Source organism: Chionomys nivalis, chromosome 4 (assembly GCF_950005125.1).
Source record: "Chionomys nivalis chromosome 4, mChiNiv1.1, whole genome shotgun sequence".
In the NCBI taxonomy this organism is placed as follows: domain Eukaryota; kingdom Metazoa; phylum Chordata; class Mammalia; order Rodentia; family Cricetidae; genus Chionomys; species Chionomys nivalis.
In genome coordinates, this window is record NC_080089.1 from 56,485,266 (window position 1) to 56,500,499 (window position 15,234).

At 47.2% G+C, this 15,234-nt stretch overlaps 1 protein-coding gene across 10 annotated transcripts in view; it reads right to left on the reverse strand.

The window, feature by feature from the left end:
* The window catches only part of Ppcdc (phosphopantothenoylcysteine decarboxylase), a 33,747-nt gene extending 18,795 nt beyond the window's left edge, over positions 1 to 14,952 (reverse strand). For 6 of the 10 annotated variants that reach the window (XM_057767351.1, XM_057767353.1, XM_057767354.1 and 3 more), the window contains exons 1-3: positions 14,903 to 14,952; positions 12,497 to 12,560; positions 9,887 to 10,058 (exon numbers count right to left, since the gene is read on the reverse strand). In XM_057767351.1, the coding sequence (XP_057623334.1) occupies positions 9,887 to 10,021 (135 nt within the window). In that variant the 5' untranslated portion in view covers positions 10,022 to 10,058; positions 12,497 to 12,560; positions 14,903 to 14,952. Of the gene's footprint in view, positions 1 to 9,886; positions 10,059 to 12,496; positions 12,561 to 14,491; positions 14,838 to 14,902 lie in introns of those variants that run through there. The other 4 variants (XM_057767349.1, XM_057767348.1, XM_057767356.1 and 1 more) reach the window with 4 other exon arrangements.
* Between the last annotated feature and the right edge of the window lie 282 nt (positions 14,953 to 15,234).

Here is a 15,234-nt window from a genome sequence, read left to right on the forward strand (position 1 = left end):
GGCAGAGCACCTGGGTTTGGTTCCCAGTGTACACTTGGCAGCTCACAATATCACAACTATCTGCAAATTCAGTTTCACAGGACCCAATGTCTTCTGCCCTCTGCAGGTACATGCACACACTAAGACATGAATAAAATTGATACTGTCATGCCTTTTCCCAGCGAGCACTGAAGAACTCCACTCTTTATTTTCTGTGAGACAGTGTCTCACTGTGTGGTCCTGGCTGGCCTGGAGCTCAGGCACACACCACCTGTCTTGTTTTAAGACAAGGTTTCGTGCAGCCCAGACTAGCCTCAAACTTACACAATGTGGTAAGGGGCTTTTAGCTTTCAGCTCTAAGAGCTTCCCACCTATCCTCAACACTGAGTTTATCTTTCTCTACTCTAGGAAAGCTGCTTCCTGAAGCTCTAAGGACTCTACTGTAATACCCACGCCTCTTGCCAGCTCTAAGGAAAACTACTTAGGGCTAGCTCAGGCACATTCCCAAATTGGTACTGTCCTTGTTCAGAGGGTTCTCTGGCTCTTCATTTCCTTTCCTCTCTGCATGCCATAAAGTGTCTCAGAGTCATTATGGTGCCTCCGCACATGCCCACCACCTCCTGAGGCTCTCCACCCAGACATCCTTTAGGCCTCCTACCCTAAGCAACAACTTTGCTTGAGATCTTTCCTCAAGATTTTGCATTTTAACTACACTTCCAGGGTATACAGCCCCACTGCTAGGGAGCCTCCTGGGACAGTGCATTCACCTAAGGAGTGATATGAAGAACGTATGACGGGAAGGTCCTTCCTTATGCCCTTCCTCAAGTCTAGTGCTACTGGGCAAGCCCAGGCTGGTTCTAAAGGGATGGCACTTGATCTGGCTCATCAATCCTGTGGTTTTGTTCATCTTCATTCACTTAGCCAAACGGTCCTGAGAGCAAAGGGCTGGGTAGGTTCTGGATTAGCACTCTAGCATGTGCACAAACAAACACACACACACACCAGAGGGGGGAGGGAGAGAGAGGGAGGGAGGAAGAGATAATTCACTCATTCATTCATTCATTCATTCATTCACATCAGGCAATAAACGCCAAGGAATTCTGGCAGTGCAGAAAATGCCCTAAGGAAAGAGGCCCCCAGTGCTTTCTCTGAAGAGTTTGTGGGTCCTAGAGGAACAGAGCTGGGCATTAAGGGCTTTTTCCTCCACACTGCATAACTCCTGAGAAGCAGCTCTGTGCTTGGTCCCCTAGAGATCGCTCTTAAGATTAGGTTTTGTATTGAGTATTTTTAACCTGTACTTCTTTGTGTGATGTGACTGAAGTCTGGCCAGACGTGATTGCATAAGCTGTCTGCATTTTGTCTAGCATTTATAGAGATTCCTTCCTGAAACCAGTTCACAAGTATGGTTTCCTTTTCTCTGCTGATTCTGGAATCTGGGGATCCTAGAGAATTGGGGGGCATGGGTAATAGAAACCGAGTTTGCAGTGATACCTGACCTCTGCTCCAGGCCCCTAGTCTAGTCTAGGTCATGACAGCAATCAAAGAAATCTGTGTAGAAGTACCTCACAGTCACAGCGTGAGAGAAATTCCACGGTGTAGAAATACCTCACAGCCACAGCGTGAGAGAAATTCCACGGTGTAGAAGTACCTCACAGCCACAGCGTGAGAGAAATTCCACAGTCAGCCTCCACCTCTATCCCTGCTCTCTACTAGAAGCCAGTAGCATGACCATCCCTAGTTACGACAACCAAAATCTGTCTCTGGACATTGTTCAATGTTCCCTAGAGACACAACTGCTCTAGCGGAGAGCCACGAACCTACATTACCCAATAAGAACTCACAGCAATAATGGAAATGCCTTACCAGTCCTGTCTAGTGTGGTCGCCACCAGTTATTGGTGACCACTGAGTACTTGAGATCTCTGCACAGACAGAGATGAGTGGTATTTCTAGCTACATGTGATGATGTCCCCACAGGAGCCAAGGACTTTAATGAGAAAATGCCTGCTGTAGGAGCTACTTTTCTGCTGCTGTGGTAAAACCACTATGACCAAGGCAACTTAGAGGAGGAAGGGTTTATTTGGGCTTATGTTTTCAGAGGAATAAGAGTCCGTCACCATTACTGTGGGGAAGAGTAGCAGCAGGCTGGCAGGCGACTGGAATAGCAAACTGAGAGCTCACATCTTAAGTCAGAAGCAGGCAGCAGAGGGAGCAAACAGAGAAGGATGTGAATCTTTGAATTCTTAAAGCCAACCTCTAGTGACACAGTTCCTCCAGCAAGACTTCCTACACTGGCTGAACAGCCCCACCAACAGATACTCTAATGCCTGAGAATATGGAAACAGCCCACTCCAACAACATCTGTCGTGTACTGACCTGGGATGAAGACAACGCATTAGAGTTTTAGCATTGGGCCTCCTGGTTGGCACATGCAGTGAAGGTCCCTGACACCGGGTCAATCGGTATTGACCCGGTATGTTCTAAATCTATGCCTATGGTCTGCTGGTCAGACAAGCTGGCACTACCCCAAGGATAAGAGTGGCAGATATACTTGAGGAAAAAAGACTCTTGATGTCCAGAGCAGTGGTTGGCACACAGGAGACAGGGTTATGGAGGAGAAGAGGTGGCCCTCATGAACAAAGCATGCTCATCTCTCACAAGGAGAGAGGCTTCACCAAGTATTTACTGAGCTTACCATACAAAGGCCACGGTGGCCAAAGCCCTCAGTGCAGCTTAGCTGAGCAAGGTGCAGCATATGTAATTCTGACAGGCAGAGGCTAGTTCACAACTTCCTGATTTCAAGTAGAGAAAACCCATGGTTGAGATCTGAGCTCCCCAAGTTCACTCATGACAGGATTCAGGAAACTAGTCTTTTCTGGTACCTTACTCACTAAGAGGTCTCAGGCAGGGTAAGTTCTTCTCTGACATGGCTTCTGAGGGGGTCTTCCAGCCCCCTGGGACAACCCAGTCCTTTGATGGCCCTTTTCTTTTACCCAGAAAGCTCTGAGGCAAACAGTCTCTTGCTTGCCTGTTTCACAGTCGTATCTGCCGGCCCTGCAACACCAATCCTGCTGTGCCCTTCCCCAAGACAGGAAAACTGCTAAAGATCAAACCACATCTGTATGGGTTTTCCCTATCAAAGAAGGGTCTCAGAATACAGGACACTCTGCCTAAGCCCAGAGGTGGCCGCCACCCATGCCCATGGAGTTCGCTCCCTAGAACTGTGGGTGAGAAGCCTACAAGTAGAGGAAGTAGGGACCAGCCAAGCTAGCTGAGGCACAAATACAGGTCTCAGAGTTTCCATACCAAGACCACAGGTGGCTGCCACCTGGAAATTAACTAGAAAGAAGGAAGAACCCAAGCCAAGCTTGCTTTCTCCTATTCACCTCTCCTTGACGAACACTAAAAAAAAAAGCAGAGCTTCACGTCCTGCAATTCAAGCCATCAATGCCATTCTGAGCTACATAGCAAGAATCTGCCTCAATAAATACACAGATTTATAAATAAATATAAGCATAGGGCCAATGGGCCAAGGCTGATGACTTGAGTTTAATTCCTAGGACCGTCATTATAAAAGTAAAGAATCAACTCCAGCGAGTTGTCAACAGGCTTGCGCACAGACACCGTGGCACACGCACATTAGCACATATATGTGCACACACACACATAAATGTAAGATTTTTCAAAAATTTTAAAGGAAGAACAAAAAGAATATTCCATAATATACCCCACCTACCTCAACCTTCACTGTCTTAAAGAATACAAGTATATACATAGGTTAGTAAACAAAAGTCTAACTGAATGATTCAAAATGAAGCCCATCTCCCTCCACGAATACCTCCAAAGGGAAACCTGCAAGTAGTCTTAGATAGAAAACAGAGGCACCATATTACATTTATTCAGAGTCAACAAATGTATTCTAGAATGGGCTGGGGACTCTGAGCGTTGTCCCAAATGACAAGCTCAGAGGCAGCCACAGGCATTGCACAGGTTGGTGTACCCAATTATGAAAATAATACATGAAATGTCATAGATCTCAATTCAAATTCCCGTCATTTAAAAACTTGCTTTATTTATTAGGGGTGTGGGTATGCCTTGGTATATATGTGTGGTCAGAGGACTTTTCAGAGTTGATTCTTTCCTTCCATCTTTATAGGAGGACTGAACTCAAGGGTATCATCTTGTGTTGTTGGGCCATCTCACCTGGCCTGTCACTTTTTAAATTTTTGTTTTCTTTTGTTTTTTTTTTTTTTTTTTCAAGCAGGGTTTTTCTGTGTAGCCCTGACTGTCCTGGAACTCATTCTGTATGCTGGCTGGCCTCGAACTTGGAGACTCACCACCTGCCTCTGTCTCCTGAGCGCTAGGATTAAAGGCATGTGACACCACCACCCAGCTAAATATTTTATTTTTAAAGTTTTAATTGTTGGAGCTGGAGAGATGGCTCAGTGGCTGCTCTTCCAGAGGCCCTAGGTTCAATTCCCAGCAACAACATGGTAGATCACAGCCATCTACAATGGGATCTGATGCCCTCTTCTGACCAGCAGGCCATACATGCAGATGGAGCATTCATATACATAAAATAAATAAACTGTTTTTTAAGTTTTAATTGGTGTATGTATCTGTGTGTGTGTGTGTGTGAATCTCTGGGGGATTCACAGAGGTCTGATCTGATCCCCAGGAGCTGGAGTTAGTTTCCCAGCAAGGAAACAAACTCGGGTCGTCTGGAAGAGCAGTGTACACTCTTAACCACTGAGCCATTGCTAGTCCCAAAGATGTGAGGAGAAAGACCCGAACCAAATCATCATGACAAAATTAAAGCAACAACTATTAAAGCAAGCTTTTTTATTCATGTACAGCCTCCCTCTAAGGCAGGGTTTAAGATGTCAGAATTAGATGTGAGGAAGACAAGGCTTTTGTAGCTCAGGGGTAGGGAGTTTCCAATGGGGGATTTGGTGGGCAAAACAGGTAGGGTTACAGGAGCAGAACATCATAACATGTTAGTCGTAACGACCTGAAAAAAAGGTATGGTTGCAGGTGGCTCTAACAGGTAGTCATAATAAGGTAGTCATAACAATCCTTTTGGAACAAAGGTAGGGTTGCAAGATAACTGCTTATTAACTTTTTGAGACAAAGGCATGATTTCTGTTCCTGGAACAGGCTGTATATAGAACCATTTAAGGTTATAGGTGGGCCATAGCCCAATCCTGTTCTGCTCCTCCCATCTTTGGGATGCTCCACACTAGTAGGAAGGGATCATTTCATTGCTCCCATCCACTTGATTAACCCACTGAGAGGCTGCACCATGAGTACATTAGACTCTGTACTGCTGGACTCAGGGTTTGTTTTCAATTCATCAACAATGCTATAACGAGCATCCTTGTATATCAGTGAACTTTTGCAACCACAGGATTTAATTCTAGGAGTGAAATAAAGGCTATAAACATTTAAATTTTTCTGTATATCAACAAACTAATTGGAAAAGCAGAATCAACTTCATAAGGCCCTCCATCCTCATCTTCAGCCCTGGGTGTCCTGATGGAAATGCTAGAAACTTACCTTTCTGTAAACCCAAAGGTTACCAACTCTCTCCCTCTGTCCTCAGTCCTGCTGCCACCTGCCCTGAAAAGTAGCTCTGATGCTGTCTTCTCTTCCCGGTTCAGGCCACACTTGCCCACAAGGTGTAAATACTGAGTTGACAACCTGGATGAAAATGCTGTCCACATGTATAATAGTTATGGAGTTACAAAACATTCTCCTAGATGGCCTTTGGTTCCTAGTCCCTTTTGCTTTTGCGTCTAGAATCTTCCAATGCCAGAGTTAAAAAGACCCCCGGAACAGACCTCCTGCAAGCCTGCCTTCTCTCCACTGCATGGATAAAATGATGAAGGCTAAGAAAAAAGACAAAGACAGCAAGCAGTAAACCAGCTCAGAGTCCTGGGGTGAGGAAACCTCTATGCCTCTTCCCTCATATTTTTTTTTCCTTTTGAGACAGGGTCTTACATAGGCCAGACTGGCCTCAAACCGGACGTGTAGCTGAGGAGGATCACAAACTTCTGGTCTTCCTGCCTCTGTGCTAGGGTTACAGGCTTGCACCACCACTCTTGGTTTATGTGGTGCCGGAGATTTCAATCCCAGAACTCTCTGTATGCTAGGCATCCAACTGAGCTACCATTTCTAGACCTTATTTTATTGATTTTTTTTTTTTTTTTGAGGCAGGGTCTCCTGCAGCTGAAGACAATTCCTGTTCCTCCTGCCCCCACCTCCAAAGTACTCAGACTACAGGTGTGTGCTACCAGGTCTGGCTCAGCCTCTCTTCCCACTCCCTGCTGACTTATCCTGGCTGGTGACTCCTCTCAATTGCTTATGCAAGTCCACCACTTATGCCTGCTTACTCCACTTGCCAAAGGCCCTCACATCTCTCTGACCTGCTGTGGGGTGACGGGACAGCCTCCAGGCCAGCGGCTCTCCCAGGACATTTGCGTATGCCTGCATGCCAGGGATGTATACAGAATGTCCCAGCCACCTGCAACCCGTATACTCAGATGCTCACTGTCTATTCACAAGCTGGTTGTCCTCAAGAGAACCGGGGACAGCATTCTTCACATGAGTGACCAACCCAGCAAAGAGCCGAGGAGGCTGCTCCAAGGGACCTGGACTCCGCTGTAAAGGGGCACTGGGAAGCTCAGTACTCCAGGGAAGAAACTGGACGGAGTGCTGAGAGGGGAGGAAAGTGGTCATCACACAAACTAGGGTCTACCCCTGGTTACCAATACCTCACAAAGCCCCATAGGCAAAGCTAAATTTAGCCAGCTGCCAATCTTCATGATGAGGACATAGGGACCCTCACATACAAAAAGGGGCTGTAGTTTCAAGGGCTTTTCCCATGTTGGTGTCTCAACAACCTCAATACCTTAAGCCATTTGATGGCCCAAAGGCTGTGACATAGCGCAGAGAAGGGTGCCAGACAGGAAGCACACACTGTTAAGTGCTTCCACGTGCCAAGCCCTGAGCCAAGTTGCTGTCACTGTGTCATCTGCCTTCCCCCTCCACACCTGGGGGATGGGCAGGAAGACTCATCCCTACTTGGAACAAGAAAGGCGGGCTCTGAGTCAAGTCAGTGACGGGGAGGCCTCCACAGTTGGTGCCCTCTGGCTGCCTCAGTTGGGCTACAACCCCAGCCTGAGAAAGAGCGGCCAAGGCCTGCTCCAGACATAGCCTATCCTCCCTCCCAAGGGCCCAGGCTAAAAAAGCCTGGGGTGGGTGGAGCCACCACCCAGCAGGCAGCCCTTTCCTCACACCCCCACACTGCGTGGGCTGGGAGGAAGTGGTGGAGTTGCCATTCCCTTGTGCTCTGAGGCTGCCCATCTGTTTCCTGGGATAGGACTCCCTACCCCCATCCTCCTACCCGGAAACTCACTTGCTCTAGGGCTGTGGGAAAAGGAACTATTCTGAGTCCCTCTCTCCCCAGGGGGTGGTGACTGGCGTCAGAACCCCTTCCCAGGCCTCCTGCCCTCCAGGCTCTTGCTAATCATTGCCTACCAAAAGCTCTGGGCTCAGGAGGCAGAGGGCGGCCATGAGATTCTCCCTATTCCTGACTGTGGCATGGTTGGCATCTTCTTTACTTATTTCAGCCTGGGGGAGGGAGGGACTTAGAGAGAGGAGGTGACATTCTGGGTAGAAGTTAGTAGAAAGTAAAGAAACAAGTCTTTCCAGTCCTCCCCACCCGCAAGGCCCCACAACTGTCATCTGTGTGAGAGGAGCACCCTCTGCTGGACATGCAAGACACAGCCACTAAGTGGCCCCACTTCAGGGCCTATGCAGACACAAGGAAAATGAATCTCTCCATGTCTTAATAATGTGTGCCCCACAAAACTAGTGTTGGATGAACACAAGCAGTGCCCAGAGCAGCCTATGGCCCTATGTCAAATGAGTTTAAAGGAGAATAAAGCCACCAGGTTGGGATCGACAGAAGGTGTGTGAGCAAGGGTTTGTAGACCTGGTGACAAGAAGGGAAGTTACAGGCAGGGGCCAATCCAAAGCAATGGGCATTAGGTGGAACACAGAACAGCAGGAGGCTACATGGACCCACAGGGGATTCTAGCGGAGAGAGCCGTCCACCTGCTGCAGTTGACAGTATTTCAGTCTTCGAATCTCTGCTCCTGAATATTAATATATAAAACTAGTCAAAGAACTGAGGGAGAAAAATCTCCCGCTCTATCACACTATCTCTGAGCACCAGAGGGAACGAGGTTCAAAACAAGAAGTTCATGCAATGAACGGCCCCTGAGGCTTTTTGCATTTGACGGACAAGCAGCGCATCTGACATAATGGAGAGCAAAGCCCAGGAGTTCAGGGAGGAATGAAAATGGGAGCAACACAGAAGAGAAAGTGGGAAGTACATTTGAACACATTGGCACAGGAGACCACTTCCTAAATAGAACCCCAGCAGCACAGACACTGAGAGAAACAATAAATGGGACCTTCTGTAAAGCAAAGGACATAGTCAATAAGACATAATGGCAGCCTACAGAATGGAAAAAGATCTTCATCAACCCCACATCAGACAGAGGGCTGATCTCTAAAATATACAAAGAACTAAAGAAACTAAAAGGGGTACAGACCTAAACAGAGAACTCTCAACAGAGGAATCTAAAATGGGGGAAATGCTCAACAACCTTAGTTAGCCATCAGAGAAATGCAAATCAAAACACTGAGATTCCACCTTACACTTGTAAGAATGGCCAAGATCAAAAATTCTGATGACAACTTATACTGGAGAGGTTGTGGGGAAAAGGGAACACTTCTGCATTGCTGGTGGGAGTGCAAATTGGTACAGCCACTTTGGAAATCAGTGCGGCCATTTCTCAGAAAATTAGGAAACAACCGACCTCAAGACCCAGCAATACCACTTTTGGGTATATATCCAAAGGATGCTCAATCATACCACAAGGACATGTGATCAACTATGTTCACAGCAGCAGACTTTGTCATAGCCAGAACCTGGAAACAACCTAAAAGCCCTTCAACGGAAGAATGGATAAGAAAAATGTGGTCCATTTACACAATGGAGTACTACACAGTGGAAAAAAAATAATGACATCTTGAAATTTGAGGGCAAATGGATGGGTCTAAAAACATCATATTGAGTGAGGTGACCCTGACCTATAAAGACAAATATATGTAATCACTCATAAATGGCTTTTAGATATAAAACAAAGAAAAACCAGCCTATAGTCCATAACCCCAGAGAACCTAGACAATAATGAGGACCCTAAGAGATCTAATGATCTAATCTACATGGGAAGTAGACAAACACAAGATCTCCTGAGTAAATTGGGAGCATGGGGATCATGGGAGAGGGGAGAGGAAGGGAGGGGAGAGGAGAAAAATATATAGCTCAATAAAAAAAAACAATTTAAAAAAGAAGCACTCGGGAGGCAGAGGCAGGCGCATCTCTGGGAGTTCGAGGCCAGCCTGGTCTACAAGAGCTAGTTCCAGGTCGGGCACAAAAACTACAGAGAAACCCGGTCTCGAAAAACCAAAAAAAAAAAAAAAAAAAAAAAAAAAAAGAAAGAAAGAAAAAAAATGAAATGGGAGCAGGGAGCAGGGCGTGCCGAAACTCTCTGCCCTTCTCCAGAGCACTCTCCTACCACAGGACTTCACGACTCCTCAGGGTCAGTGTATGGGATCCAAACTCTCCACTCACGGCGCCCTTTTCCTGTCTTCTCATGCTCTGACCCCCCCCATCTCATTTAATCTACCTTCTGCTTACCTTGTACATGCCCATCTCCTGTGTGTCCCGCCCCCAGCACATCCCAGGGCTAGGAAAAGAACATCCCGTTTACTGCAGCAGTGCACTGGCTCCTTAGCGCCAGAAGCCACTACACCTGCCTTGAAAAGATACTCACCCCAGGAATGTCCAAAAGCTTTGACACCAGGAGAGGAAGCTTCAGGGCAGCAACGCTTCCAGTGACCCCCACAAGAACATGGAACTTTCTCTCCATTGAGGGTATGGCAGCTGGGCATGGGGCCCTTGGTTCCATGTGGCATCTGGTGGCTTTCAAAGCCCAGGTTTAGAATCTAAAACAGAATAAAGGGCTTCCTTTCTGTTCACACAGTCATACAACATGCAGCTTGTGCTATGCCCTAGAGATCGCCCAGCTTCCGGGAGAAAAGTGTGTGATGATCAAGTCAGGCCTCCTCTCCATACAATGCTGTATGCGCTGTACCTGTGCCATGGCTGCCCAGTGACTGTGCCAGAGATGATGTCACATAAAGATGCCATTCAGGCTGATTCCTGAAGGATAAGCATTTTCTCAGACAGAAAGAAATTACTTCAGAAGGAATAACCCTGCCAAGTGAAGAGGTCTGAAGGAGAACGGAGGGTCTGGGGAAGAAGGTATAGGTTAAGAGAGAAGCTGAAGAGTCATGAGGGGGTCAGGAAGGGCCAGACAGGCTGCATGATTAGATCTGGGCCAGAATGTCAAGGGTGGTGAGAACCTGGCACTTTGCTATGAGAAAGATGGCAGTGGAGCTGGCGATGTGTGGAGGGAACCGTGGCCAGTGGTGGAGTGGGGAGTTACTACAGTGGGCCTGGAGGCTGCTGAAGGGGTTGAAAGAGGATGAGGTCCAAAGACGCTGGTGAGTGGAACCATAGGCAAGAAGGGTGCTTCTGCAGCCAAGAGACTTGTTCTGGAATCCTGTCCCATATTTGTGGGTCAGGCTGAGCAACAACCTGCAGATTGATTTCTACGAGCCAAACACAAGGCAGCAGACCACTCAGCGGGAGCAGCTGGCTGGGCTCCTTCTCTGGCAGGTGCTTGAGATGCTGGGCTGCTGAGCACACTGAAGCCTGTGCTCTGGCGGCTGGCCCAGCACACCTCACTCCGTCAGCCACCGCCACTGAGGGCAGACTCTGGGCAGAGATGAGTGGAGGGCAGCTGCCTTTAGAGACTCTGGGGACGAGCTCGAGCTGGAGCGTTTCTAGAGTGAACCTATCCAATGATTTCTCACTCGATTTATACATCAGTTTCCTTCGCCTCTCCCTTACCAACAATTTCCCAAAATATGAGCAGATGAATCTCCAACCACCACTCCCCTCACTTTAGTCTTCAGTATCTGCTGAATGAATTAATTACATGCAGAACCTGCCCTGTGAAGCAGGAGTCTTAGGTCCTGCCCAAGGTTGTACTCCTGACCCAGTGTATGGCCTTGGATCAGAATCATCCCGTCCTCAAAACTCTGTTTATATAGGGCAGCTGATTTTTGAAGCATCCTCCAGTACAACCTGAGTCAATGCAAAAGACAGAGATAACTGGCTCTTTTTATGAGACAGAAAACCCTAAAAGATGTTCTCCAAAAGGGCGAGATCAGCATGGAAGGGGAACCTCGTAGCTCCAGCTCCCTCCATGCCTGGATACCCACAGGTGCCTCTGTGCTTGGCATTTGCCTACAACATTCAGGCATATACCCTAAGAGCTGAGGTACTCTTCTCAAAGGGATTAAGCACAGACTGGTTCCCTGGGTACAATTCCCACCCCTAATGTTCAACCTGCCGGCACTTTTTAAAGATTTGCATTATTTACATATTTACTGTTTATGTGTGTTTTATGTGTTATCATCAGGTATTCTGACTGCATCTGTGCATCAGTTGTGTGCAGTGCCCACAGAGGCCAGAAGAGCATGTCAGATTCCCTGGAACTGGAGTTACAGATGGTTAGGAGTTGCCATGTGGGTCTAGGGAATCGAACCCAGGTCCTCTGCAAGAGAAGTATATGCTCTCTTAATCACCAAGCTGGTGTAGAATATTATTTTAAGGTGTGTTACTTTTGTTTATGCTCTGGAACATATGTTTAATGATGCGAAGATTTTTTTGATTAAATAAAATTCACCTGTGGTCAGGAGGCTATGTCAGCAACTAGCTGACAGGAAGTTGTAGGGAGGAGCCAGGTGGAGAAGGGTTAAGAGGAGGTATTAGGCGGTAGGAGGAGAGAACTTGGCTTGCTATTCAGCCTCTAGGGAGCAGGATTCCATCTCAACCCTTGAATCTTGAGGGATAGAGATTTAGAGAAGTTCCTGCTGTAGCCCTGAAGGAGTCTGGGTAAACGACTTCCGCCCCCACACCCTGCCAACAGCACTTTGAATCTTTTCTGTAATTTGGAACCTCGACCAGGCCCAGGCTTGTTAGAGAAATGAGTCCACCAAAAAGTCTGCGCACACTGTTGACAACTGACAAAGTCCATGGGACCCACTAGCCAGCTCCCCAGAACACATCAAAGCGGGTGAGAGACACTTCGGGTTTTTTGTTGTTGCTAATCAATTTTATGGACATACGTGACTATGTACACTTGAGTGCAGATGCTCGTGGAGGCCAGGGGTATCTAGTCATCTTGGATTTGGGGCAGTTCTGAGCTGCCTGGCATGGGTGTGCACACAGGGGATAGGAATGAACTCGGGTCCTCTACAGGAGCAGCCCAGTTCCATGACAAGCACGTTTTTGATTCTCCAGCAAAACTTACCTGTCAGTCCTCAAACCCTGACTCCGTCCTACTTCAGCCAAATGGCACAAGAACAGGAAGAGTCCTACAAAAACAGAAGCACAATTTCATCTCTGCAGTCTGTGAACCTCACGAAGATAAAATTCCCAAGGGTCATGTTCCATAAAGCTGTCAATTAAACTAGAGGCCGGACTCTGCCCTGCTCATCCAACTGTTCCCACAGCAGGCACTGTGGCCCAAGATACACTGCCTGATCGGCTAGCCAAGCTTTGCTCAGGACTAAAGCCATTCTTCTGGGGGTACGGGGGAGGCGGAGGAGGAGAGAGACTGATTTATAATTGAAGAATAGAAACTAGATTATTTAACCGATATTTGGAAACGAGGTCAAATATGTTCAAACTCAGGGTCCCAGGGGGAGTGACAGTTGGCAAGGGTTTGCTAAGATCAAATTCTAAGCCAATTAAATCTCTTCCTCCACCCAGATTCTATTAAAGGCTTTTTAAATTTTTATTCATCAACAGTCGGGGTGACTGTAGGCAGCACCTCACTTCCCTATCTCCTGCCACTCATAGGAACTGTGAGCAGCAGAGAAGAAAGGACAAGCAGGCAGCAGGTCACTACAAACAGGCTGAGCTCAGGGACCAGAGCGGTCAGCCATGCAGGAGAGCCACAGCCAGAAACCTGCACTTTCTCTACCCTTCAGAAAGAGGAAAAAATCCGTCGCTTACATAATAAATGTAACCCCTGAGACACAGTAACACGAGAAACTCTTTTTTACACTTTAAAATGGATCCTTTTGTATGTCTTCCTAGCTGGTTGGTGATGTACCTTCTGAGGCTTCAGAACCCTCCGTCCTAAACACCGAGTTCACTGGTTTGAACAGACAAGTCAGTGCATGTCTGTGTTCCCTGACCTATATATCATGCTTGTTCAGACATGTCCAGGAGCTGAACACTTTAATTCTCTCCCACCACCACTTACCCTTCCGAGAGAAAACTCAAAAGACAAGCTTTTTTTGTCATATGGTTCAATGTTCTGCTTAAACCTCTAGAGTCAAACTTGAGTTACTCTTGGCTATCCTTGAACTTAGGATTAACTTTTCTTTCCACCCTCCATAGGCTGAGGTAGAGGTACAGGGAGATGCCTGTATGACCAATGTGCTGGCTACAGCTTATTGCTAGAGCAGCTTTTATGTGAAGCAGCATATGCATAAAATACTTTTTTATATTTTTACTTGACCTGTATTATAAGCACAGAACGTGGTACGAACTTACACTCTTACGCATATTCAAGAAAAAGTGGGGTTTGATGGCACATGCCTTTGATCCTGGCACTTGTGAAGAAGCGGACAGATTTCAATGAGTTCAAGATCAGTGCAATCTACATAGTGCATTCTGGGCTACACACACACACACACACACACACGAGAGGGGGGGAACCTCTGTGTGACATGTAAGTCTCCTCTCATTTAGTCAGGCTCAAAGTTTAAAGTTTCATGGACATCTGCCAGTAACAAAATGGGCAAAAATGTAGCCAGGAAAATGTCACCACCCTACACCAAAACCTGTACCACCCGGCACCTAAACCCGTTTTACGACAGTAGGAAGAGCAAAGAATGCTCAAAAGGCTTGGCACTCTAATGGACTTCCCTCAAACCAGAAGTAGGCGTGTTTGGCTCTAAGGCTCCTGCCGTTCCATCTGGGCACCTCTTGAGGACACACCACCAGCTCCCGAGCATCCACACTTCCTGAAGCTGGGAATCTCTCCTGCCCATTTTCTAGGTCTGGCTTCCAATATTCCAATGGTCAGTGATCCGGAATTTTTTTTCGGACAAAAAAACTGCCCTCACTCTAATTTTTAAATGCCGCTTGGTACGTTTAGGGATTAAGCAGCTAAACACTCTCAGGGTTTTCCTTTCTCTAGTTTATTGACTTAAAACATAGTCTGAGGCAAGTTGGCTCAGTAAGGTAGCTTGCAGCCAAGCCTGAGGCCCTGGATATAAATGACGGGACTTACACGGTGGAACTGAGTCCCGCAAGTTGTCCTATGACCTCCACAAGCACGCCGTGATAGCAACCCTCCTTCGAAATAAATGTCATTTTTTAAAAAAGCTTGCACTTCGGGACGCTCCTAGATCTCTTTGGAGGCAGCTTATGCTGCAGTTTTTCAAAGGCAAGCGTCAAATGTAGGTCTTCTGACTGTGTCACCTTTAAACTGATCAACTCTGGTCAAGGATAGAGCATAATGTCAGCGGGCACAGGTGCAGCTCTAACCCTCAACTCTTGAGCTCGAGGTCACACCCGTGGCCCCACATCACACACATAATACGAAGACCCTCACTAGGACCCATAGTCAGAGGGGAGTCGCCCACCGCCACACCAATGCGGGACCCAGGGACATGGCTTTCTAACCCCTTCCATGGCTCACCGGCTCCAGCTTCTCCAAAGTATCGCGGTATCTAGGCTCCCTTACCCTCCGTCTCTAAATGGCACGCGAGAAAGCTACGTGATCGCATGGCCTTCTGGGAGTCGTAGTCTAATTCTCTGCCTTCTGGGAGTTGTAGTCACTGGAGCTCCCGGTACTTTGTACATTCCCTAGAGCTCGCTCCAGGACAGACATAATTGTGTGTTTGGCCAACAACCCCCGTGTGCCTGTTCAGAATTCAGGCACTTAATACTACTTACCACACCTGTTCTAAAAGGCAGCTATGCATTTGAGACAAACAGGAATACAGAAAATTAGAGGCGAAGAATGAGGAA